General features: G+C 33.8%; 4 protein-coding genes across 7 annotated transcripts; 3 read left to right on the top strand and 1 right to left on the bottom strand.

The window, feature by feature from the left end:
• Positions 1-1253: 1253 nt before the first annotated feature.
• Positions 1254-7105, bottom strand: LOC108214872 (proline-rich receptor-like protein kinase PERK3). 2 transcript variants are annotated; one of them, XM_017387110.2, is made up of 8 exons: positions 6772-7105; positions 5623-6024; positions 4782-5153; positions 3904-4116; positions 2803-3180; positions 2353-2596; positions 2073-2220; positions 1254-1969 (listed from the first exon to the last, which is right to left on the bottom strand). In XM_017387110.2, exons 1-8 carry the CDS (start codon positions 6809-6811, stop codon positions 1595-1597), a joined length of 2172 nt encoding a protein of 723 aa, XP_017242599.1. In that variant the 5' UTR covers positions 6812-7105; the 3' UTR covers positions 1254-1594. The 2 variants fall into 2 exon arrangements, with proteins under 2 accessions (XP_017242599.1, XP_017242598.1); XM_017387109.2 differs by having other exon boundaries at positions 5572-6024; positions 6772-7026.
• Positions 7106-13150: 6045 nt separating this feature from the next.
• On the top strand, positions 13151-18752 carry LOC108214572 (DEAD-box ATP-dependent RNA helicase 24). Of its 2 annotated transcripts, XM_017386642.2 has the most exons (5): positions 13153-13890; positions 15375-16603; positions 17728-17767; positions 17934-18330; positions 18496-18752. In XM_017386642.2, the coding sequence occupies exons 1-5, from the start codon at positions 13305-13307 to the stop codon at positions 18545-18547; spliced, it is 2304 nt and encodes a 767-aa protein (XP_017242131.2). In that variant the 5' UTR covers positions 13153-13304; the 3' UTR covers positions 18548-18752. The 2 variants fall into 2 exon arrangements, 1 of the variants encoding a protein (XP_017242131.2); XR_010290194.1 differs by lacking the exon at positions 17728-17767 and having other exon boundaries at positions 13151-13890.
• Positions 18753-21414: 2662 nt separating this feature from the next.
• LOC108211769 (factor of DNA methylation 2) lies at positions 21415-23407 on the top strand. The gene is made up of 5 exons (XM_017383452.2): positions 21415-21757; positions 21825-21914; positions 22322-22444; positions 22640-22864; positions 22977-23407. Exons 1-5 carry the CDS (start codon positions 21731-21733, stop codon positions 23238-23240), a joined length of 729 nt encoding a protein of 242 aa, XP_017238941.1. The 5' UTR covers positions 21415-21730; the 3' UTR covers positions 23241-23407.
• An 835-nt stretch (positions 23408-24242) lies between these two features.
• On the top strand, positions 24243-25662 carry LOC108211770 (uncharacterized). Of its 2 annotated transcripts, none has more exons than XM_017383453.1 (4): positions 24243-24348; positions 24619-24901; positions 24991-25109; positions 25199-25662. In XM_017383453.1, the coding sequence occupies exons 2-4, from the start codon at positions 24865-24867 to the stop codon at positions 25541-25543; spliced, it is 501 nt and encodes a 166-aa protein (XP_017238942.1). In that variant the 5' UTR covers positions 24243-24348; positions 24619-24864; the 3' UTR covers positions 25544-25662. The 2 variants fall into 2 exon arrangements, with proteins under 2 accessions (XP_017238942.1, XP_017238943.1); XM_017383454.2 differs by having other exon boundaries at positions 24267-24348; positions 24605-24901.
• Positions 25663-27217: the final 1555 nt, after the last annotated feature.

Genomic DNA, 27217 nt, shown 5'->3' with positions numbered 1-27217 from the left:
TAATTTACGTTTAATCATAAGACTAAGGTACTGTTTGGGGTTGCTGTTGCAGACAGCAACAACAGCTATTTGCTGAAAAGCAGGTGAAAAACTGTTTGGTAAATCTAAAAGCAGCTTTTAGCTGAAAAGCTGCTTTTCGAAAAAGCAAGTCCTCTCATGCTTTTGGAAAAAGCTGTTTTCAGCTTTTGCAGGAAGCTGTTATAAATTTCAATATCAAACCTCACCAAAAAAAATAATTTTTTTAATATTATAACTCAAAATTAGCATATATCAAAAAAATTACCAAACAGTTATCTGATTTCTACAACAGCACTTTTTTACCAGCACTTTTTCTGACCGCGCCGCAAATTTTAACAACACTCCAAACAGACCCTTAATATAGTCATAATGATCTTGTGATATTGTTAGATTCGTATTTACCGGTACTTTAATACGGTGAGGTTTTCATATTTAATACTAATACGAAATTAAATATATTAACGATCAAAAAGATGTGTTGGCAAGCGTGAAAAAGAGAAACGGGGAGGGAGTATTTACTTTGAATATCATAGCACGTCTATTCGCCCTTTTATCACTTCTAAGTTCTAATGTTGTGCTTGGTTGGGATGAATGGAATGGAAAGGAATGCAATGAGTAAAAATAAAAGAAATTAATTGAGTGTAGGAGGGAGGACTTAGAAAAAAAATGAATGATAGCAAATTTTGTATGATAAAATTTGGGTAGAAAATAAGTATGATAAGGAATGGATCATTCCTTCACGAAATGAAGAGTTTGAGCTCTAATTAGAGGTGATAAGAATAGAATGGTTACTATACATTCAACTAAATTATAATTCAAATCTCATTCCATTCCTTCCATTTTCATTCACCCCAACCAAACACTAAATAAGTTTCTAACCATCTTTTTTCATCATGCTTGACCTACTTCAAAATGGATTCAGGTCTGATTGCGGGTGTCAGACTGATGATTGCCATTTGCCATAACATACCTTTCCCCGTCAAAAAAGGTGATATTGCCACTAAATTTGCACTTAATAAACGCTGGCAACGCTTACGAGGTACCTGACTCTTGAACATAGGCTTGTATTACATCTGGACTCCCTTGTGGAATCCAACAAGTGCTAATATTTTGTGGAGCTTGCAAACTGATGACCTGGGTGTACTTAGTTTAATTCTATAACCGACTATGCTTACCACAACTAGATAAAGGAGTTGATGAAGGGATAATACTAGGCAATGTGGATAAGGGTAAAATGATGAAAGAAGGATTTGAATTTCCTTACTTGAAACCCAGCTACGTCCACTGAAACAAAACTAGATACAACAAAGCACACATGTACATAAATCAGAGTCCGACATGTAGAGAACGATCACCTCACTGCATTGCGAAAACTGAACGACAGGTCTCTACAATGGGACTACAAGCACAACACTAACATTCTCAGCCCCAATCAACCAAAGGCACAAAATCACTGCCAGAAAAATCCAGCACCAGCAGGCAATATTCTTTGCTGTCAATTGGCAAGAGTACCAAGTGGTTTGAATGGACAGCCCTTTTCAATGTGTGAAGCACTCCGGCTAAGTTGTGATTATGATCACCTTCCTTCATGAAGATCTTCAGAAAATACAGCCGTCCGAGAGATGGTTTCATTATCAAATGCGCTAAGGCCAGAGTAAGGTCCAGAAGAAAATATTGAAGACGTCCCATCTGACTCAAAGGTGGTACATGACTGCCGAATCGTAGGGCGATTGTTTGACGTTGATACAGAATCTTGATACTCCATAGTACGCTGTACCATCTTAAGCGACTGTACCACTTCTCCCATGGTGGGTCGTTGGTTTGCCTCTGGGGCAGCACAAGCTGCTGCGATTGTGCAAACTCTTACAAAATCTTCTTTTGGATACTTCCCTTCAAGCCTCGGATCAGCAAGCTCATTCAAGCTATCCTTATCTCTAAGCATTGGCCTAGCCTGAAACCAAGATGTAGTAGTATATTTGCACATTTAGTTCAACAGCAAATAATCTGAACAAAAGAAAAATCTATCCAAGGGGTCGATGAATATTAGTACTGACCCATGTAACAAGATTTTCTTGTCCTGATGGTTGTGACATATCCACTGGCCTCTTACCCGTCAACAACTCAAGGAGAACAACCCCGTAGCTATACACATCACTTTTGACCAGAAGATGGCCAGTCATGGCATATTCAGGAGCTACATACCTAATTAATTAATATTTTATTGGTAAGGATGCATATGTCATAATAATAGCAACCAAACTAATACTTTCCATGGTCTTATCATAGTGCTGTTTCTTTCTTAATAAGGTAACAAAGTTGAAGATGAGGACTGACCCAAATGTACCCATAACACGAGTAGACAGGTAGTTTACTCTGCCTTCAGGTGCCTGTTTCGCGAGGCCAAAATCAGCAACTTTAGCATGAAAATTGTTCTCAAGCAAGATATTGGATGCCTTGAAATCTCTATGGATGACACAAGGTTGTGAATCCTCATGCAGGTAAGCAAGGCCACGTGCGGCATCAAGGGCAATCTTCATCCTGGTATCCCAATCAAGAGGACAGTTCAGTCCCAAAGGACCTGCATCAACATAAACATTTGTTGACAATTATTTTGGAATGCCTTAGTCTAAGTAATTCCTTCTTTTTTTCTTTCGAAAAAAAAAAGTAATTCCTTTTTTAAGCTGTAAATCCTCCAATCAATAAACATCAGGATTAAAGAATAATGTAACTAAGCAAAACCAAATAAACAAAGGATGTTAAAAAGGATTGATGAATGGTAATTACCGTGGAGCCACTGCTCCAGACTTCCATTAGGAACCAGCTCGTAACAAAGCAGGTTTTGTGAAGAGTCGCGATTGCTGTAATAACCAACAAGTTTAACAAGGTTACGGTGATGCAACCTACTAAGCATCTCAACCTCTACTAAAAACTCTTTACCCCCTTGCTGCCCACCACTAGTAAGCCGCTTTATTGCTACCTGTGTACCGTCACTTAATATCCCCTTAAAAACTTTCCCAAATCCACCCTCTCCAAGTATAGAGCTACTATCAAAGTTATTTGTTGCTTCTTTAAGCTCTTCATATGCAAGAAAACGTGTGCTGGTTGGGTGGGGAACTGGTCCTGCTGACGGAGGAGCATTACTAGTAATTGTCTTCGCTGTTTCTGTAGAAAGATTTAAAGAAAATAAGAAACCAAGAAGAGATAAAAAGCAAAAAAAAATTATTAAGCAATGCAATTTGATAGCCAGTTCTAGTTCATGCCAGCAACTTGAGAACTATTTCAGTATAGTTCCCAATACAATTTTTCCACACAAACAAAATTAAGCTTAAAAAATAAGTTCTTTATTAAAAATTAAAAAGACATATTTTCGAGAAACTCTTACAGATTATCAATCCATTCTAAGTCTTAGATTATCAGATATATTATACTGCAGAATTCAATCATGATAATTTCATTAAAACGATATTCATGATATTTTTGTGAAAAGTCAAATGTAAAGTAACAAAAAAATTTGGGTGCCTACTTCTATCTTGGCAGTACTTTTCCTCTTCAATATATATTTAATTTGCGAATCAAGAATCTAAGAAGTTGAAGGTTTACCGTCTTGCATTTTATGACTTACTGCAGAATTCAATCATGATAATTTCATTAAAACGATATTCATGATATTTTTGTGAAAAGTCAAATGTAAAGTAACAAAAAAATTTGGGTGCCTACTTCTATCTTGGCAGTACTTTTCCTCTTCAATATATATTTAATTTGCGAATCAAGAATCTAAGAAGTTGAAGGTTTACCGTCTTGCATTTTATGACTTACTTCTACTAAAGATAAATGTTTTGAAGTAAAAAAACTTTGTAAAGGGCTCGAAACAGCTGTACTGCGTACCAGTTTTCACAGGAGATTCTTCCTTCTTTCCTTTGTGAGAAATGCATAAACAGACTATAAGAAGCATTATAATACCAATTATCAGAATGCCAGCACCAATAGCAACAAGCAGGATCAAACTTGGACGTGTCCCTTTCTGTGAAGTCACTGGTGCTGCAGGAGATGGACGTTTGTGTGGTGGTACTTCAACTGGTGGCTTTGCAGTACGAGGAGCTGCAAATTATACAAGTTGTTAATTTTGCCAGATTGCAACAATATGAACTAAAATTATATAGCCCATTCTTTATATATTCTATTTTGGAACATTTTCTCATCTTAATTTAATTGAGCTCCCATTTATGTTTAAAACTTCAAAATGAATTAGTTCATGATATTATTAATAGTTTCTTGTATCTCAAGTAATGAAGTTATTCCGGCAGTTTAACAATAAGAAGACATGAAGGGATCTACAATTGCATTTCTCCTCTCTCTTTCCAGCATGCATTGATCAGGAGGGAGTTGCCTGATCATATAGTCATATGTATATAGATTAATTTCAACTAACTCACAATAGGGTATCCATGTAATGCCAATGGACATTGTTCGTAGTGACATATTCCCTCTCCCACCATAAGTTTGCACTCCCATTATTCAGTCATCAACCCTATAGTTTCTCCGGTAACCTCTACCAACAAATTTGGTCCTACAAGACGGTATACTGTTTCCTAAAATCTTTAAAAAAAATGTTCAACACATAATACACACATAAAAAGGTATATAGAAAGGAATTTAAGTAAACGAATTCAATGATAAATGGAAGTGAAGCGGGAAAAAAGTATAATGAAAGCACAAATGTTGGTAGAGACAATCCTACAAACAGAAAAACAAAGGTTAATTACCCTGAGATGGAGCTAGAGACTTGAACCAGGTTATATTGAGAAGCTTGTAGTCACCCACAAGATTAGGGTTCAAATGAACCCTGTGCGAGGAAAGTGAAGAATTTATTCCTGATGCTTCACTGGCAGAAAAACTGATTCCCTTGTACGGAGTAATGTCCAATGAAATATTCCAGTTTGATAAAGTTACGACATAAAAGTTGACTGGATTAATTTGAGAATCCCGCAAACCAAGTTGATAGGCAAAATCTTTTAGGAAAAGATTCCAATTTGGGTTAGAGGACACATTTATAAGGAGCATGTCAATCTTAACAGGATATACACAATGGCAACCCCGGGTCCCTCGTTTCAGCACCATGTCTGAACCACAGCAGTCTGGAAAACAAAAGCCAATGTCACTGCAATGCTATTTCACAGTAGTGACCCAATATGACTAACAATACATGGATTTTCCATCATAAAAAAATAAGCACAAGCTGGTGTTTTTGGTCATTGACTAGAAAACTAGAAGATTTCAACTTTATAACCTTTGGACTGTGTTAGCACAGATTTACAGAAGACAATCTCGTATTATCTTAAGTGTTATCGTGCAATGCTATAAAACCTCGTATATGTATTCAAATACAAATTATACAGACATGTCTTGTATGCACAATGAACTAGTCTGTAGGATGGAGCACCATGAATATCCTATATATATATTTTGGCGGTAGACTGGTAATGAGCAAAGACAGACTCACAGAAGATTGTGTGTGTGCGCGTGTGTATCTGTGTGTGTGTGTGTGTGCCTTACTCGAGGTGTATGGCGATAGTGGTGGCTGAGTTAAGCTAGTAGGTATAATACCATCACCAGATTGTGTTGGGGATATCGCTGATATGTCAGGAGGTGCCAGTCCAGCACTGTGAGGCACTACTGCTTTCTCGTTCATTGAACGTCTTGACATGCGTGGGTTAATTGAAGGAGTATGATCGTAGGGGATCAAAGGACCGTAGTAAGGAGGCTGAGCAGTTTCTACAACTAGATTTGGTACAGGATTGGTATAAAGACCTTTATAATAAGGTCTACTGAAAACTGGAAAATCGGCAGGCAAGGATAGATCAGGTGCTAGCAAGGACAGTTTAGTTGGTGGTGATACAATATGTACTATCAACGGCTTCTTAGGCAAGTCGGCATAGGTGATGCATACAACATAACATGCAACCAAAAACTGGATCAACAATGACGATCGACCCTTTTTTAGTGCCCCTGCAATTCATAACGAAAACAGAATTATACATACAATTAAACGAAGAAGCAGTTGGCTAACAGAGAAACTACAATCAACCATTATATAGATAGCTAGAATGTTTGAACCGTGATATTACTTGACAGATTTATAAATTTTCCTCCATAAAATTCCCAGTTTATTAAAAGCATATGTTTATTAAGACTACACATACTACACAAGTCTATTACATCTGAAGTGCAAGTCCTTGTGCAGTGTGAACCTAAATAGATTCTCAAACCAGAACCACTTCTTATCGCTGCAAATATATTTTTACACTAAATTCTGATCATAAACTTCAATTACTCTACTCACGATACGAAAACTGCAAAAGCCAAAGTCCCCTAACTTGAGCTTGAATACTCATATAAATGCAATTTCCGCAAATCATTTTATTAGCTATTCTAAGAACTAGGAACTTCCAGAGTCACACGCACACATAATTGCACCTTGCTACACCGAGAACAATAAGCAAATTCCGGTCAACACACTAAATAATATAGAAAGGAATATCGCTTTCCGAATGCCTAATAGTATATATCGATCGAATTTCGAACACAAAAATACACGAATAACTGCAAGTTATAGAGCTTTACAACTAGAACTAACTAAGCTCAAATCAAGCTAAATTCAACACAAATTCTATCTTAACCAGCTCAAAACAACTCAAAAATAATATAATATATTTAAAAAATCAATGAAATGATTAAAAAACTTGAAATAGTTACCAGTGCTCTCAAAGTCAGAGAGCGCACGAAGCACCGACATCTCCAACCGACAAATCACAGCCGTCCAGATCTAACAAACTTCAACCAAACCAACGGCGAGATCAGCACTCAACAACCTCACCTCTCGCCAATGCGCGCGCGTCAGTCGCCGACGAAAATCTCTCCGATCGCGACGACATATTCGCCGGAGAATTCACTTGCAGCGAGAGAGAGGGAGAGAGAGAATATAATAGTGGAGATGACTTGTGATTCACTCCGTTATGAGTAGACGAGAAAAGTGTAAAATATTTGCGAGAGGTATAGATACAGATTTTTGTGTGTACAGGTTTTTGTTGTTATTAAATAGGTGTTAAATTCGTGGAAGTATTGAGCGCCATTAACGGAAAAGTTGAGACATAACGGTAATTATATATCACGTCAGCGGGGTGAAGTGTCTGCGAGAAGATGGATTTTTTTCTTCTTTTCATATAATCGCAAGTAAATTAATATCGATTTTAATTAATCTCGAATAAGGGAGGAATGAGTCTATATGGGTATTGATAATTATTTTTTCCAAAGGGGTATTAATAATTATTGATAATATAGTCTTTGTGTTATTGTAGTTTTTATTTTGTTTTCAATTTTTGAAACATTATCTATAAACTTAAATGATGGCATAGTGCAACATGATGTGTATTACTGCTCTTGTGGTCGAAATTAAAAAGAGTGACTTATTGTTTAGAATAAAAAAATGAAATATAAATGAAAATTTTGTTTAGCTTTATAAATTATTTGCATACAGTCACTTATAAGTTAAGTTTTTTCGTTAAAAGAAGCTACAATTTTAAAAAAAGTACTAGGTGTGTGGTCGGGGTTTAAAAGCGCGATTTCTGAATTTATACGTTAGAAGCACTTATTCGTATCGTCTGTGTAAAAAATCAGGAAAACTTATATGGAATTGAGAATACGAACTTGGCATGACTTCTAATGTTTCCCAAGCACTTTAATCATTTAAGTCTTCACTTGCTTCTAATTTTACTTCACTTCTTTAATTTATGTAATAATCACTTATTTTAAGCTCACACGAACGGCCTCTAAGTTTGTTGATTTTTTTTTTCTCGTGCTTCTCAAACATCATTATAAACACTTCTAATATTTTGTCAAACTGTACTAGTTAAATAAAAATTCATTTTTATAAAAAATTCGAAACCGCTTCCCAGACATGCACATTATTTGACATATATGATCAACTTCTCAAAATTTTTATGGAATTAAAAACCATAATTTATATTTTTTAGAATGAAATTGATTGCTTAGACTTTCGGCTTCAGATTATATACTGTTTTGTATTTTTTTCATTAAAAAATTACTTTGCACAAACTTGTTTCACTTCTTGCGTTATATACAGATCTCACAATTATATGAAAATGATGATTAAATTGTCATATTAGTGGAATAAATTCTTTATGAAGTTACAGTCTTTCACATGATAATATTATTAAGTTATGTAAAAATTATTGTCATGTTATTTATAATTATTTTGATTAAATTATTTTATTTCCTGAAGATGAAATAGAATAACCCGGTTAAAGTTAACGATCATACGCCTTGAATTGTGTTCCCGTTAGGGGTGTGCATTCGGTTCGGTTAACCGAAAACCGAACCGAAAAATCGAAATAATTTCTGTTCGGTTAACCGAATTTAAAATTTCGGTTCGATTTTCGGTAGCCAAATTTTGATATTTCGGTTTTTCGGTTTTTAAACCTCGGTTAACCAAAAACTGAATGGTTAACCGAATTTTTATATATTTTATAAAAAATAATATTTTTAATTAATTATATAAATATTCTTATAATTTATAAGCGTGTATCTACATAATCTACTGACCACTAAGAGTTCTTTTGCATCAAATTGAAGTCATAACTCTTCAAAATAACTACGACGCTTAATGGCATCAAATGCACAATTTGTTAAGACACTCAAATTGTTTTTGCAGTTATTTTTTTATTCTCGCTGTTCGTTTAGTTCTCTGGCCAGTGGCCACTTCCACTTATTTCGAGGGAGGTTAAAAGTTACTCCCACATTATGATTCACACTGGGCAACTATATGATCTGCATTTGCACTTCAGGGTACTGATTTTTTAAACATCACTCAAATGAAGATAACAGAAAGGAAGAGCAGTTTTTTTGAAAATTTCGGTTTTCGGTATTAACCGAAATTTAAAATTCGGTTCGATTACAAAACCGAATTTAATTCGGTTCGGTATTCGGTAGAGATTTTTATTGAAATTCGGTTTCGATTAACCTAAAAAAAATTCGATTACGATTTCGGTTAACCGAATGCACACCCCTAGTTCTCGTCCTTTACATAGTAATTATTATGTACTGGTTATAAATAAATTAAAATATGTTTTACTTAAGTTGTCAAGCTATATTATTTTTCAATGATGGGTCGCACGTCTTACTATTTTTGTTTATTAGACCTTTTTTTTTTCTTGAGATATTAGAGAAATATTCACAAAATTTTTTTATAATCCTAGATGTCAAAATATATTTTATATGACGGTCATTTTATGTATTACTCCCTCCGTACCCTTTTATATATTTATTTTTTAAATATTTTGTGTCCCTATTTACATGTTTACTTACAATTTTTAAAAATACTAATCATAATATCTATTTTCAAGTCATGTATTGTTTAAAATTCAGTTGAATTCACCATTTTCAAGACATTTTTTTTTTTTTTTTTGACAGAAATACACTTGCTCGTATCGAGAATACGCCAATACTCCGAGGAGTTTCTTTCATTCAAAAAGCTTATTATCTAACCGAAAGACAAGAAAATGTCTACGGAAATTTAGACAATAAAACTTAATGTCTGAAATAAAACGTCCCAAGCTCCAAATCCACGCTACTTCCACGGTTCCACCTGATCACTGAAATAATACAATTCATTAATAACAAAAAAATTATAAATTTAATTATTACAATAAAATATAAAATAGTTTATCAAAAGATGGTAAAGTCAATGAAAGATAAATAAAATAATTTGTGAAAAAAAGGTGATAAATAAAATAAATACTAAAACAGAAAATATATATCTAACCAAAGGGAGACCCTTTGGCTAGATATATAGCAAACTAAATAAATACTAAGAATATAATTAGTAATATAAGAATTAAAATATAAAAGCTAAAATATAAAACTCTAATTTTCAAAAATATATCTAAAATTTTAAAACTTAAATATAAAAAACGAGCCAACAAAATGGCACCAAATTGCCGTATACCAGGCCAATAATCTATGCCACTAATCATGGCCACCCATAAATGGTACAAATAAAAGCCATAATCAAGACTTGCAAGTAATTATACATCAGTTAACAAATTGCATAAAACTCTAATCAATGAGGATTAAAGCATTTAGAGCATATATTAATTAGCAATAACTCGAAAAACAAAATTCGAAAGTTAGTAACAATCAAGCAAAGTCAACTAGCCATTTAAAATAGCCAAAATTAAATCAACATTTAATACTAATAAAGTCAATTTAATAAAATAAAGGTGGCAAGAAATTTACTAATTTTACAAGAAAAAATATAATCATGCAAGAAATTATCAATAATATTCTATTTTCAAAATCACACAAAATGATATAATCATCTCATCACCGACATGGAAATAACCATAATCTCGTCATAGTCATTACAATAACGATATACACTCTAACTCCTACAAGCTCAAAACACAATTGCAAACGAACTTGCGACTCTGAATAAATTGTTAAAAAACAACATATCTTACACATAATATACAAAATAAGTTTAACTGAAACTCACCAACTATCTCATCTTCTCGATAAATCAAAAGACAAAATTAAAACAAAACACACCTCCAGAAATTGATTATCGTGCATAAAAACAAAAAGGTAAGAAAATCCGAGATCTTACGACAAAACTCTAAAACATACGAAATTATATACACTAATAAAACAGATAATCACATAAACATGTTAAGAATTGGGTAGAGTACACCTTTATTTTGAAAGTCGAAATTTTGAATATAGATGAGCCAATGATTTGAGGACCACCATTTAGTGATGAATCGTTGAGCCGCCTCCACATATAGCCGATTCTCACTCGTTCACAACATATGCGATTTATATACAGATATTTTGTATGGATAGATTCTGATCACCGTCTACATGAAGTTCACCTTTTGACGCCACTAGGATCCAGGAGCTCGAAAAAATCAGGAACACAGGGGACGCCTTTCTGGTTGCACAACCCATTTGCTTAAAACCCATTGTGACTTAACGAGAAACCATTTTCAAGACATTGATTATGGGTATTCAAAGAAAAAATTTATACAACTAACTATTCCTTAATACGTGTGCTTTTTTCAAAATGGATATATAAAAAAGGATGAATAAAATACAAAGATATAATGTATTAACTATGTTTACTATAAATACGTGAAAAACAAGTTGCCACAAAATATAATAACATATACAATATATACCTCATGTAAAACAATTTACTCCTCTTTTTACACGGGTGTCAAATGTTCCCATCACTTTTTATTTCATACAGTTTTCCTATATGCATTATACACTCTCAATACCAAATTCTTTTATATTATGTTGCTCGTCCGTGAAAGTCATAATCATCTACAACAATATTATTTTTTTAAGAGTTTATTGCAAAACGCACTCCTTTGGATTTTCGAAAAAACATTTACGGCTTATATTTTACATAATTGCACTTTGCAACCCGCTGATTCATTTGGCGCGTCACTTTGCACCCCTTTCGTTAATTTTGACTGTTAACGTTAAAATTCTCAGAGATAGTTTGGGATTTTATAAAAAATTAATTTATAACCAGATTTTATTTAATTTTTTTAACCCTCTAAATGATATTTTTTGAAAAATCTTAAAGAACGAAAGTTGTAGATAATGAAATGATCTTTTTAAAACAAATAAAATTAAAAATTATTGAAATCTTTTTTGTAATTGTTTAACACATTACAAAAAATGGAGATCTTGTAAAAAATCGTAACAAATTCAATTAATTTCGGATTTCGATGATTTTTGATGACTCGGACAACACTTTAAATTTCCCATAACTTTCGAATTTTATTTTGAACTTGGAATTAAATAAAACCTACTTTAATTGAATTTTAAAATAAAAAATGAGTTGTAAACATTATTTCGAAAATATTTCGAAACATAATATGAGGAAACAACATGAACGAAAGTTATAGGCAATTGAAAGAGTTTTCCGAATCATCAAAAATCATCGAAATCCGAAATTAATTGAATTTATTACGAATTTTTACAAGATCTCCATTTTTTGTAATGTATTAAACAATTACAAAAAAGATTTCAATAATTCTGAATTTCATTGTTTTAAAAGGATCTTTTCATTATCTACAATTTTCGTTATTTAAGATTTTTCAAAATCATTTAGAGGGTTAAAAAAATTAAATAAAATCTGGTATAAATTAATTTTTTAAAAAATCCCAAACTATCCCTGAGAATTTTAATGTTAACAGTCAAAATTAACGGAAGGGGTGCAAAGTTACGCGCCAAACGAACCAACGGGTCTCTCTATTTTATTATTCAAATGACTAACACAAAATAAATTCTAGAAACTTCCAATTAATGCTAATATCTAATTATATAAATACAAACAATTTAAATCTAAAATATAACTCATAATAACAATATTAATTAAATAGAAATATATAAATAAATAAATAAAAACACAGAATTTTACAGCAGACAAACAAAATTCTAAATATAACAAAACGAAGACACAGTAACTTAACACATATCATTACCAGTGTCATATTACATAAACAAAAAAAATTGTATATTAAATATAAAAAAATATACAATTTTATATCGTATAAATTCAAAAAAATTTGATATACAACATATTGGACATACAGTTTAGACAGACAAATCTCGAATGAAGTGAATAATTTTATAATATAATCAATTCACTTTCAAATTTTATAAAATATCTATTGTGACCTAGTATAAGTCTTGCCATGGTCTTTTTTCCCGAACATATTAAAGGTTTGGATGAGTTGGTTACTAACATGATATTAGAACTCAATATGAGAAGAATTGAGTTCGAGTTCTACCCTTATTTAATAAATGTATATGTAGATGAGTCTGTTACATAATATGCGTTTATATATTTTATGAAAAAAATCTTTATCACGAGAATTCAATACAATTTACATAATTTTAGTTAACATCAAAATATAGTTTTTCGAATATAATTAAGAATTCTTATGAAATAACATCAAATTTTATTTCAGATCCAAATTAAAACACCTAAACATTTTCTTTTCATCTTCGTATTTATATTTACATATCCATATGCTTCAAATTCTCGACCTCCCGAGTCAGACAGATCCGTGAGGTGTCACCAGACTATTCTTCTCAACTATTTGACCCGTAAAACCAAAACAAACACACCAATTAGGGTTTATCTCCCCAAATTCTAGGGTTTCAAATCCCCAATTCCCCCAAATCAAGCCTCCATGTCGAAACGCAAGTTCGGATTCGAAGGCTTCGGAATCAACCGCCAGCAAACCTACAACTTCGACAAATCGCAAGCTCCGCAGCGCCTCTACGTCCCGCCATCCTCTCGCAGCCACGACAATTTCGAAGACACCGATCTCGACAACATCGAGTACGACGAGCACGACGGAGTGTCAGAACAGGAGCATACTATTAGTCATGACGACGGTGCAGAGATTGATCCGTTGGATGCGTTTATGGAGGGGATTCACGAGGAGATGAAAGCGGAGCCGAAAGCGAAGGCGAAGGTGCTGGAGAAGTACGCGAGTGACGAGGAGGATGATCCGATGGAGAGTTTTTTGAAGGCGAAGAAGGATGTGGGGCTGGCGTTGGCGAGTGAGGTGATGAATGCGGGGTATAATAGTGATGAGGAGGTTTATGCGGCGGCAAAGGCGGTGGATAATGGGATGGTGGAGTATGATGATGAGGATAATCCGATTATGGTTGATAAGAAGAGGATTGAGCCGATTGCACCGTTGGATCATAGTTGTATTGACTATGAGGCTTTTAATAAGGATTTTTATGAGGAGAAACCGTCGATTTCAGGTATGTTAAATTGGAATTGATGATTTAAAATTGAATTATATGTATGTGTTTGTATAGCTATTTAGTGTGAAGAAAAGTGATGTACTTGCTTAACTTTAATAGTCTTGTTTGCTATACTTTCTATAATTGTATTTAGTTGTGCGGATTGAAAGAATAATTGTTTTTGACAGTTTAAATGTTTTGTTATTCTTCGGGTGTAGTACCCAAATATTGATCTTTTATTGGTTTAGTATATTAAACTTTATTGGAAATGTTGGTAATGGATGCTTCGGAAAAATAAAACAAGAACGTACTAAGAAATATGGATGAAGATTCATTTTAGTGCTTCTATCTACTAAACATGGAAAAGATGTGGTAGTTGGTAATTTAGTACAAGTAGATTTTATTTTAGGTTTTTGAAGTTTCATTGATGTAAAATGACAAATTTAGTTGGTCTTTCATTGAGAAATTTATTGGTGTACTGACAATGGGAATGTTAAGGATATTGGCTAGAGCCGCCAAACAGGGGATGGGATTTGTAGGATTATAGGATATGTGGGAAGTCAACTAATTATACACTTAGCTAAGTACTAAATAGTTATAATGAAGAATGTTGCAAGTCAAGAGTTTGCAAGGGTGGTGGTGACCTGTTTGAAGGCTTAGGTTAGTATTTTTAGTTTAGTGTCATGCTAGTTATTCAGTATACTCGGGTGCTAGCTCTCCTACCCCCTCCTTTCTACCCTAGTTAATAAGTTATTGGCCATTGATATCTATAAAATATGTAATATATGAAAAGTTAATCAACTAACTTAAAGTGAAATGTAGCAGCAGTAAGAAACACAATTTGCATGGAGTTCTGAGCATAAGCTTTATCTGTGTGCGAGTAGTACTTGAATGCATGACCTGGTGAAGTCCTGTGATCTGTTTAAGATTCTAAATAAAATGAAGCTAATTAAGATATATCTGCAGCTTTATAAAATATTTTTAAATTTTATTGTTCTTGGATTTAATTACTTTAGATGCTGGATGATGTTGTATCTCACATACTTGTACTCAGGTTTAGTCGTGGAGGAATTTTCTTACATATCTCGTATGATCTAAGTTTTGTGTTGCACACATTCCTGTTATCCTGTATATATGTCTTGACCATAATAAGTTTTTAATCATATGCTGATGCTTTCTGGTGGCAACTTTCCACAAAGTCCTCTTTTGATCTTAAAAAGATTACAGTGCGCAATATATTGAATTAGTGTTCCTGTAGTTCAGCGTCTTCCCTAAAAGTAAATCTGTTTGTATAATAAACCCTTTAGCCTTTACATCATTCTTATCCATTCTGTCTTAGTTTTTTGTTAAGCCTGGTGGTACATGAGTTCATGAGTTCAATAGATGTGCCTTAATATGCACAGGGCATAATTTTTACCTTGTTTTTACATGTTAAAGTAATTTTTACCTTATCTTTATTGTCTCTTCACTTGAACCTATTAAGATCTGTTATTGTTGTTTAGGCATGACAGAGCAAGATGTTTCTGAGTACAGGAAGAGCTTAGCCATCCGTGTTTCTGGTTTTGATGTGCCAAGGCCTGTCAAGACATTTGAGGACTGTGGATTTTCAGCTGAGATAATGAAAGCAATATCTAGACAAGCATACGAGAAGCCTACGTCAATACAATGTCAAGCTTTTCCAATTGTGCTCTCCGGAAGAGATATTATTGGTATAGCAAAGACTGGTTCAGGTAAGACTGCTGCTTTTGTGCTTCCTATGATAGTCCATATTATGGATCAGCCCGAGCTTGAGAAAGAAGAGGGTCCTATTGGAGTTATATGTGCACCTACCAGAGAGCTAGCACATCAAATATATTTAGAGGCCAAAAAGTTTTCAAAATCCAACGGAATACGTGTGTCTGCAGTATATGGTGGAATGTCTAAACTTGAACAGTTTAAAGAACTGAAAGCAGGATGTGAAATAGTTGTTGCTACTCCAGGGAGGTTGATAGACTTGCTAAAGATGAAGGCCCTGACAATGTCAAGAGCAACTTACTTGGTTCTTGATGAGGCTGATCGAATGTTTGACCTTGGATTTGAGCCACAGATTAGGTCCATTGTTGGTCAGATTAGGCCCGATCGTCAGACATTACTCTTTTCCGCAACAATGCCTCGTAAAGTTGAGAAGCTTGCAAGAGAAATTCTCACTGATCCAATAAGAGTTACTGTAGGCGAAGTTGGTATGGCCAATGAGGATATTACTCAAGTTGTTCATGTAGTCCCTGCAGATGGTGAGAAGTTCCCTTGGCTTCTTGAAAAGCTACCTGGTCTAATTGATAATGGTGATGTTTTAGTTTTTGCCTCGAAAAAGGCGACAGTAGATATGCTCGAAACACAACTGGCTGAAAAGGGATTTAAAGTTGCGGCTCTTCATGGTGATAAAGATCAAGCATCTCGTACAGAAACGCTACAAAAGTTCAAATCTGGAGTATACCATGTTCTTATCGCAACAGATGTGGCTGCCCGTGGTCTTGATATCAAATCAATTAAATCAGTGGTGAATTTTGATATCGCAAGAGATATGGACATGCATGTTCATCGTATTGGTAGAACAGGTCGGGCAGGGGACAAAGATGGGACTGCTTACACTCTTATCACACAGAAAGAGGCACGGTTTGCTGGCGATCTAGCTAATAGTTTAGTTGCTGCTGGTCAGGATGTGCCCATGGAGTTGATGGATCTTGCAATGAAGGTAATGATAATAGTAATATTTTATTCTTGTCTCCTGTCAGAGAATTTAATTAGCGTCGTGTATGCATTATTGCATTAGCATGAAAGATCTCTAGTGTTCTAATCGAAGTATTTTAAGTTCCAAGTTTAGGATAAGCAGTCTATCTAGACTTAGTCAAGTAGTAGCTAGGTATATTTATTTTTAAAGTATTGAGATATACTCCATTTACTTAGCAAGTCACTTTGACTTTTGGCACACATGTTTAGGTGCTTTGACTGCATAGTGAAAAGTGTTATTTTTAAAATTTTCTGTGAAATAAAACTTTGACAATATTTTAATTAACATAAAGAAAATTCTAAGAATGGTAATATTTACTTTGCAGTGAAAGCACCCAAACATGTGTGCTAACTGCTAAAAGTCAAAGCGACTTACAAAAAAACGGAGGAAGTAACGGCAATCTCTAAGAATTTGCTGTGGGAATGTTAAGAATGAATTTGCTGTTTAATTCTAAAATTTACTTTCCGAACTCCTTATTTAGGAAATGTTGATGGGTATATCGGTTTCTTCTGGTATCTGTGGTGTCTTGCACAAGTCATTTCCGGCAACTGAAGTACAATTTTTTTTTTTTTATAGCAAAAACAGAGGATTTCTGTTTAACCTGGTGTGAAATAGATTGGGTAGCTTCATGTTTTGTTTATTTTCATCGATAATATATATTATAGTACTATATATTCTTGGATCAGTTGATGTACTTTGGCAACAAAGTAGTGTTTAACTTAACAATTCATCTCCAAATTCCCCGTTCATCTATAAGATATTTAACAACTGCCTAGAATTGTTTGCTGACTCTTCCTGGGGATCTCTCCATCACATCAAAGCTAAATTTTAGCCTGGACCTTCTGTCATCCAGTGTATTGTGCATTATATATCTGATAATATTATTAGAGTTCATATTTAACCTTTTCTAGAAACAAGAGTCTTGTATTTCAGTGTAGAAATTAAACATTAAGTGCTGCAATTGAATGTTGAATTTGGAAATATTTGTTCAATATCTACTCGTAATATTACTCTTCCAAAGATTTATGCCTTTCTTCTGTAAATATAATACTGTGCTTGAGTGACACATTTACCTTGTAAATCATCAGGATGGAAAATTCAGATCGAAACGTGATGCACGAAAAGGAGGTATGGCTTTAATAATGCAATAAGATGTCATGGGTGCTATTTGTGATTACAAAATTAATGGAACATCCTCTTCCATGTGTATAAGCTTCAAAGCATTTACAAAGTGGGCTATATTTAAGGCTTAGAGTTGGAGTGATATTTCTAATGCTTTGGTATGTCTTTGCAGGTGGCAAAAGAGCAAAAGGAAGGGGAGGAGGTGGCAATCGAGGTGTGCGTGGGGTGGACTTTGGTCTGGGTATTGGATATAATACAGAATCTAAAAGTGCTCCATCACAAGTTGTTCCTGGTCGTTCTGCAGCTGTGAACTCATTGAAGACAGGGATGACGTCACAATTTAAAAGCAGTTTTGTTGCTGCTTCATCTGGTTCCCTTAATGCAGGGTTGAGTAATAGTTCAGGCATGCAAGCTGGCAACAGGGTGTTGCGTGGTTTTGTGTCGGGTGGTTCTATTGGGGGAGGCATGCATACTCCTCCAACAAGCAGCCAGGTGAATCCTTCTCCTGTGCAAAGTGGGCCAAGAAGCTCAGAGAGCAGAGGAAACACAAGTCAAAAGAACTCAGAAAGGTGAGCTTTAGAAGCGGCTTTTTCTTTTTTTGTTAATTAGAAGTGGAAGCTTTTTCAGTCTTCTTTCAATTTCAGGTCTTCTTCATTTGAGTGATTTGGTCTTCTTTCAATTCTGCTGACATGTCCAGTATATGTTCTGATAATCATGTATTTGTACTTTTGCAGTTCTAAAGAAAGAGCAAGAGAAAGACGAAGACCCTCGGGCTGGGATCGTTAAATTTCTCAGTGGGAGGATGTTTGTAAGTTAAGTTTAATGCAATGTTTAGCTCCACTTTTTGTTCAACCCTATGTATTGCCACCCTGAAAGTTCCCCAATGTTCCGTGCTGCTTATATTCTATTATCTTGTACAATAGAATAGTGTTTGAGTATACCTTTTTGGAGCATATTAATACGCATTAAGGTTCTTGTTCTTTTCTGGTTATTTTTTTTCCAAATTTGAATTAAGTTTGACGGAATAAAATTTCAATGACAACCTTGATTTTACTTGATGGCTTTGGGCCTGCATGAAGGTGTTTATCTGTAGGAATAAATGCTCGTGAGATGGATCAGTGGTCACAATCCTAATCATGCTTTATGTTGTGCTTGATTGATACTCAAGATCAATCCTTGAGTAAAATTGGCTAAATGTTTTTAGTCTCTGGCATGAGATAGCATGTCTAATACAATTAGAAAATGGGTTGATCAAAATTTGCAAAAAAGCGACCGGTAGAGTCTGGAGTGAATAAACATTTTCTTTTGGTACACAGCAATATGGGAAAATGAGTTGTACAAGTAGTCTCCATGTCTGTGATTGAGAGACTAATTATGTTGTGATTGAGATTTGAACTATAATTTAGTTGAATGTATAATAATTTCATTCCTTCCGTCATTCCATTACTATCGCCCTCAATTAGAGCTGTCATACAAAATTTAACACTAACTTGTTTTTTTTCAAATTCCTTTATCTTATACTATATTATTTTTTTTATTCATACCCATTCTATTCTATTTTATTCATCCCAACCAAACAGAACATAAGAATTGAGAATGTAAGGGACTGAGGGAAGAAAATACAGAATAAATAGTTTATACTATAATTTTTTGAGGGAAGAAAATACAGAATAAATAGTTTATACTATAATTTTTTGTATATAATATGTTAATGATATAGAAGACCATATTGGATACAGAGAGCCAGTGTTTGACTGCATTTATGACTTAACGTGATAATGTGAGAGTTTAAGATGTCTGTTTGAAAAATTTTAAATTATTAATGAATCATGAGTTATTAAAAATATAATAATAAAAAGTAATTTATGAGTAGCTTATGTCTCATGAATAATTTTATCACAAAAAATTTTAAAAAAAATCAAGTCATTGAAAAAATATCTCAAACTAACTTTTGAATTAAAGTTAGTTTTTGACTAAATTTTGATTTTAATCGAGTCCTAACTTGTTACATAAATAAATATTTTACGGTTTGACATAAAAAACATAAATAAATATTTTACGGTTTGACCAAAAAAATGAACTGAATTAAAATACTGACTTTAAACTCGGACAAACGTGCTCACAAGTCACAAGTTTACTGCCACATGCATGTGTTCTTCCAAAACACTGTCTACAGGCCTATAAACAGTATACTGTACGTCAGTGTTACGTGAATACGGTAATTTTAACATTACTCCTCTTGTCCTATAAAGTTTGGCTTTGTTACTAATTTTAGGTGCTTTGATTTCATATTAGAAATTAATACATTTTTTCTGTAAAAAAAGAAATTAATACATTTTTAATTAACTTCTTTCTTAAAATAAAAATATAATATAAAATTTTCTGTTTAAGTAAAAATTTTAATTTTAAATATGTGATCAAGATTTTAAAAAAAATAGAAAAAAGCAAACGAACTGTGATAGGGACAAGAGGGAGGAACATTTTCATACTTTCTTGAATTTGGTAAAAGATGTGTGCAGGAGAGAGTGAATTGTAGTGACTGTTTTGGTTGGAAGAGATGAAACCAAAATTTTAGTTTGTGGGCTTATTCAGGAGTTTAGATCAATATTTATTCATTGTTATAAATCTTGTAGTACACTACTGAACTAGTCCTGGAAAGTATTAAAAAATGTGGAGAGAAAGTAGTTGTATTTGAGTATGTTTCTGAATAGAATTCATTTCAACTGAACTAACTATTTATAGAGGTTAGTTGATGAATCTTCCTAATTAAGATTTACAATACTTCTTGATTAAGTATTACTATTCTTCTCGAATAAGTATTGTAAGTCTTTCTCGATAAGTTATGCGGGTCTTCGTTAGTAAGTTTCACCAGACTTCTTTGATAAGCTTTGCGAGTCTTCCTTAGTAAGTTTTACCAGACTTACTTGATTGCGAGTTTTCTTGGCTAAGATTTTGACAATCCCTTAATATATTAATTTATAACATTCCTCATGTATTGGATTTTCTAATGACCTAGTGAGAAAAAGATGGACGGATTTTAAGTTCTGGTTTGTGGGCTTAAATCTTAATCTGAAGTTTCGGTCGATATTTCTTTTTACAAATTTAATAGTCTTCTCTAATTTTAATCGAAAAATTTCTTAGACTTCGGCATATATTTCACAATTTTTGCTACTTTACAATTTTGCGTCCTCAATTTAAAGATACATCAGTATATCGCTTCTAAAAATTATGCCCTCAATCAAAAATATGAATGAACCGATCTTATGACCAAAATCTTAAAAAAAAAATAGCATCCAAAATTTAAAGATACATCCTTTCAAAAATTCAAAATTTCATGATATTTTTATGTCTCATTTAATATATATTATTTTTTTCCTCTCGACACCATTTCAATATTATAATTAAGTATAGTTGTGTAATATTTTTTAAATTCTTTTTTTTAAAAATCAAATTTAAGAAAACATGTATAAATTGAGGACGGTTGGAGTAATATTTTTGAGAAGAAAATCTCGAAGGAAATCTCAAATGCAGAGAGAAGGTACAATGAGAAAGACTATACACTAGTATAGGCATGTATAGCCTTGTAATCCTACCACTACAGTCTGCAGCACTACACTAATAGAGCAATAGAAACATAGCAATACAAATCTTTTGTTTTTCCCTTAAGACATAGTGGGTGTTTGGCGGGGCTTTTAAGCCCCGCTTCTGGACTTTTAAGTTGGAAGCACTTATTCGTACCGTTTGTGTAAAAAGTCGAGAAGCACTTAAAAAAAGCTACGATTCCTAGCTTTTGTTTCATGACTTCTACTTTTTTGCCAAACACTTTAATCACTTATAAGTCTTAACTAACTTCTAACTTCTACTTCACTTTTTTATTTTAAGCAAGAAGCACTTATTTTAAGCTCAGCCAAACGGCCCCATAAATTCTACTTTGTTTCCAAGCTGGCTAAACTTCTCCTTGGCGTATCAATGGCACAACCTTCTTCTTCCACTAACGTAAGCTTTTCTACTCTTACATATAGATCTTACAATTTCCTTACTGACTCATTTCTGTTTTTGCCAGAGAAATGGTTGTTCTTTTGCACTCCACCGTGCATGCTTGGAGCTACAAGGGGCTGCTACCAACATTATCAAGGTTATTGAGCAAGAAAAGGTGTGTTCTTTTATTTTCTCTTCAATGTCTTCTGCACCGTATTTTACGGGAGGATCTAGCAAGTGGCACGAAGGGATGAGACTAGTTCTTGGTTAATATTTAAAACTTTTGGGAAAAAACACTGTTTTCATACGAGAGGATTTGGTAAATGACATGGTGGAAACTAGTTCTCGCTTTAAAAAAAAATAATTATGACAAAAGAAACTCTTGAAAAAAATATTAAATTTACTTGGTATATCCGAAAAAATATGAGTGTTGTCTATAAAAATCAGAATGAAGGATATTTATTTAAAATTTACTTGGTATACCCGAAAAAAAAAATAATATCCTGGATCCGCTCATGTTAGAGACTTAGAGTTTGTATATGATCCATTAAATTTGAAGTATATATTAATTTCTGCATCCAGAACGGATCTGAAGCTGCAGGCAAAGAACAGAGTGAATACCAGGAATCTATTATTAATGCACTTACTGTGGAGAACTTTCAGCTGAAAGAAGAAAATGGAGCGGCTAAGAACAAGCTCATTTCGGTATAATTTAAATTATTTTTATATTTTTTAGTAGGTGTTGATTAGTAGTATAAATTGTAAAGATCTGTCTTCATACCACGAATTTGGTAATTAGTTTTATTATCATTAGGCAATGATCCGATGTATTCAAATTTTGGGCATAACAGTCTTCGTACCACGAATTTGGTAATTTGTTTTGTTATATGGTTTCGATAGAATCTGCCTGAATATTTTGGAGACGAGTATGGCATTGAGATCAAGCTTTTAGGAGAGATAGACATTTCTCCCTTCATTAGCATTTTTACGAGAAGGCAAACAGCCAAACTGTCCAATGACTCCACGATCATGAAAGCTACCGAGATGTGCACCCGTTGGCAGGAAAAGATTAAGAACCCGGCTTGGTCCCCTTTCAAAAAAGTGACTTCTGGTGGAATTCAGAAAGTATGTTCCTCCAAAACACCAGTAGTATGATACTCTACGGGTTAACATTAAGTCTCTTATGCTAATTATTAGTCGCACAATTTTTTTATGTGGGATTTAATGATAAATGCAGGAAATTGTAAATGATGATGATGCAGAGCTGAAGAAACTGCGGAAGGAAATGGGAATATCAGTGTTCAAGGCTGTTAAGAAAGCTCTGGAGGAAATTAATGAGCATAATTCGAGTGGACGCTATCCTGTTGCTAAGCTGTGGAAAGTGGAGGAAAACAGGGAGGCGAGACTCGAAGAGATGATGCAGTGTATGCTGGAGAAAACAACTCCCAAGCGCAGAAAAGGCGACAACACCGATGGACAAAATGCAGGTTGTACCAAGTGAAATGAAGCAACTCTGGCTTCAGTTGAGTAACTTTAACTTTTGGATTAGGGGCTTAAGCTGAAGTTTGAAACAATATGTTCCTTTGATGTATTTTGGTATGCTGGCCGCATGAACTCTGTTTCTTTTTTTCTTTTTTTTTTGATAATGAGAATAAATCTCAACGAATATGACTCGGCAATTTACCGTGATAATTTTTTCATTCAAGAAAGCTTATTATCTAACCGTCGGACATGCAAGATGACCGGGGAAATTTAGACAATAAAACTTTAATGTCCGAAAAGAAAACCGGTCTTCTTCCAAGAATCCTGAAAATAGAACAAGGAAAACAAGAAAAATATAAGTCAATATATAAAACAGATTATATCAAATATTTCCACAATCATGATAACTCATAATTGAGACAATTAAACTCTCAATTAAGGCACAATTAATAAAATATTAACGTCCTTAATTAAGACACAATTAACACCCTTAATTAAGGCTCAATTAACGCCATCAATTAGGAGGCACAATTAACGCCCTCAATGGCACAATTAAGGCCCTCATTAAGAGGCACAATAAAACGTCCTCAATTAAGGCACAATTAATGCCTTCCTTTTTGAAATCGGATCCCGTACTGATCCCGGAGCCTCTATCGCCGCCATCCTCGGCCACCACCGCTATGCTATCTCTCTCGTACAGGACCGCTTCGATCAAAATTGAGAAAAGAGTATACCAAGAATAAGCATGAGCAGATTCATGACTGCGTCGAGAGCTGGATGAGTGATTTTATTCGGGAGTCTAAAACAGATTTAACATAACTAAATCCAAGAAACCAGTGTTCTAAAAATCGGTTGACTCGGCCGAGTACTCGGCCGAGTACTCGTTTTGACCCCCCTAACCGATCCGAGTTCCGAGTAATCGGAGGTAAAACCGATTTTCTGAAAAATCAGTCAAAACTCGGGTTGACTCCGAGTACTCAGTCAGACTCCGAGTTTGACCGTTTCAAGCCCGGCCCAAATTAAAAACAAAACCCTAGCCTTCTAAACTCAAAACTCAGATCCTTAAGCGCGCTCCAAGTCTCTCAAACTCTCAGAGAATCAAAGATCTTAAACGCGAAACACAAAAGGTATGTGATTTAATATCTTCTCTTCATCTCATCTAATTCCCTAATTGATTCGTATCGCTCTGAATCCCTAACTAATTTCATCTAATTCGAATATTTTTGAATCCCTTGCTGCTTGAGTGCTTATATATGTTAATCCGTCAATTAGTTAATCTCCGATTCTCCTAAGAGTACAAGAGTATTTGTGTTGGATTTTATTCATTCGATTTTAGTTGTTATGTTTTTATTCTATTGATTTGATAGTGAATTTCTTAACTAGTGATTTGGATATAGGATGGAAACACCAACAAATTGTAGTTCTTCGGCTGCATCTAATTCAGAGTCGGTAGAAACAATACCTGCAACAAATTCTAGTGGTAAAGTTGTTGATGTTGGCTGGCAATTTGGAACAGTAGTCACTGGTAAAACTAACAAAGTCCGATGCAATTTGTGTGGTAGAGAAGTTTATGGTGGTATTAATCGATTGAAACAGCATATTGCTCGGATTAGTGGTAAAGTTGTTGATGTTGGCTGGCAGTCATGGCCAGATCTAAAGATGCTGATAAATTTGATATAGGTATCTATTCTGTGCTTTATAGTCATGTCTATATTATTCTTGTTAGTTTACATAATTAACTATTGTATTTTCTTTTAAATTTTTATTAGTTGCTTGGTGGACTAATTACGGATCTGAGACGCCAAACTTACAGAAGATGGCATTAAAAATAGTTTCTTTAACATCAAGCTCATCAGGATGTGAAAGGAATTGGAGTGCTTTTGAGGGAGTAAGTATATAATTATCTTGTACTTGCACATCAATATCAAATAATGGGTATTTTTATTTGGCTAAATTCACACCTATCATAATCTGCAGTTTCACACAAAAAAGAGAAACAGGTTAGATGCTGAGAGATTGAACAATCTGGTCTATGTTCAATTTAATGCAAAACTTGCAAATAAAAAATCAAAGATGAAGGATAAATTTGACATGCTAGTGGCCAGTGATGCGAGTAAAGCTCAGGGATGGATCGTGGAAGGTGCAGATGATGATGAGTTATCTGATGACTCCACTGTAACAGCTGAAGAGGGAAGCACATTACCTACGGCTACTAGAAAGGCGTTTAGAGAACTTCACGAAGAAGATTTTGAGTCTGACGATGAAGATAACGATGATGATGTTATAATTGAGGAAGAAGAAGATTATGTTGATCAGTGGTAATGTATTTGTATTTTGCAGAACTGTAGAACTAGTAGTAATCTTTTATTATTTGTATGTACAATGACTCAATGAGCCAATGACCGGTAAATTAATCTTTGCCAATTATTATTTGTTTTGAATTTTTGGAGTTTTGATTTAAATTATTAAATTATTATCATTAGGTTATTACTAATATAATAATATAAATTTAAAATACAAGAAAAATATATAAAAATTGATATCCGATTAGTTATCCGAGTACTCATTCCGAGTACTCTCCGAGTTCCGAGTACTCTTTTTTCCAAGACCAAAACCGAGTCAACCCGATTTCCGATTTTTACAACCTTGCAAGAAACTAAACAAACACATCAAAATTGCCAAGAACAATCATTCCATACCCAAACAAGGTGCAGTTTGAAATACATACATAGCCAAAAATCAAGAACTATAATGAACTAACACACAATCTATTACCTAAGATTATCAAAACCGCAAAAACAAAATGCAAAATCAAAAGATGTCCAAGATCTGACACAAAAACAAGTCTTGACACTGAAGTGAACCAAAATCAATGAGATTAATCTCTCTAAAAAGATAAAAAGAAGAAGAGATCGTAAATAATAATAAAAAATAATTTACATTTGTAGTGCAATAGGAGCAGATAAAAAGAGGAACAGACTCACCGGACAGGCTTCAGACTATAATATGATGGCTGATCGGATGATGGAGACTAGGGGTGTCAAACGGATAATTCGGATACGGATCTGCCTGTATCCGGATCCGGATCCGAATCCGAAAATCCATATCCGTATCCGTATCCGAATCCGAAATTTTTTAAAGGATGGTATCCGAATCCGGATCCGACGGATACTATCCGGATTCGGATAATATCCGGATCCGAATCTGATTTTTAATCAGAATTTTTATTTTTCTATTAAAATTTCTAAAAAATCATAAAAAATAGTAAAAATAAAAAAATAATTTTTTAAACCTGAGTAAAAAATTTAAAATCATTAAAGAAGGTTTATATTAATTCAAAATTTAATTCTTATTAATCTTTCAATATAAATTTGTTGTCTTTAAAATATTAAACTCAAATAAAATTATGATATATGTCTATAATATTTTAAAATTATACAAAATTTATATAAATATATTATTTTATGTATACATATATAAATACACACATTATATAGTTATTGAATAATATTAATAATATATAATATTTAATATCATATATATTTAATTTCGGATGCGGATATTATCGGATACGAATATGCCTATATCCGTATCCGTATCCGGAATTGTCGGATTCGGATGCGGATAATATCCGCTTTGTCTCGGATACGGATAATATCCGCTTTATCTCGGATACGAATGCGGATTTTTCGGACGGATATCGAATTTTTCGGATTTTTTTGACAGCCCTAATGGAGACGATGGGAAAATCGATCAACGAATCCCAAAAGCGGCGGTGTTGATAGGGAGATTTAAGTGCGTGCGTGCGGGGAATATACGAGATATGCCACCCAAGTTTTTGGTTGTGTCTAAACCACAAACTGACTTGTCATGCATGAACTCTGTTTCTGATGTTGATGATCTGCAGAAAATAGGCCCGAGTAGTTATGTATTTATGCAACTCTCTTCTATATAATGCTAATTCAGAATATTATTAGTTGATGAATTATTTCTGAT

This window comes from Daucus carota, chromosome 3 (genome assembly GCF_001625215.2).
Source record: "Daucus carota subsp. sativus chromosome 3, DH1 v3.0, whole genome shotgun sequence".
Classification (NCBI taxonomy): Eukaryota; Viridiplantae; Streptophyta; class Magnoliopsida; order Apiales; family Apiaceae; genus Daucus; species Daucus carota.
The sequence above is the reverse complement of the archived record's forward strand: the minus strand, read 5'-3'. Positions and strand labels throughout refer to the sequence as shown.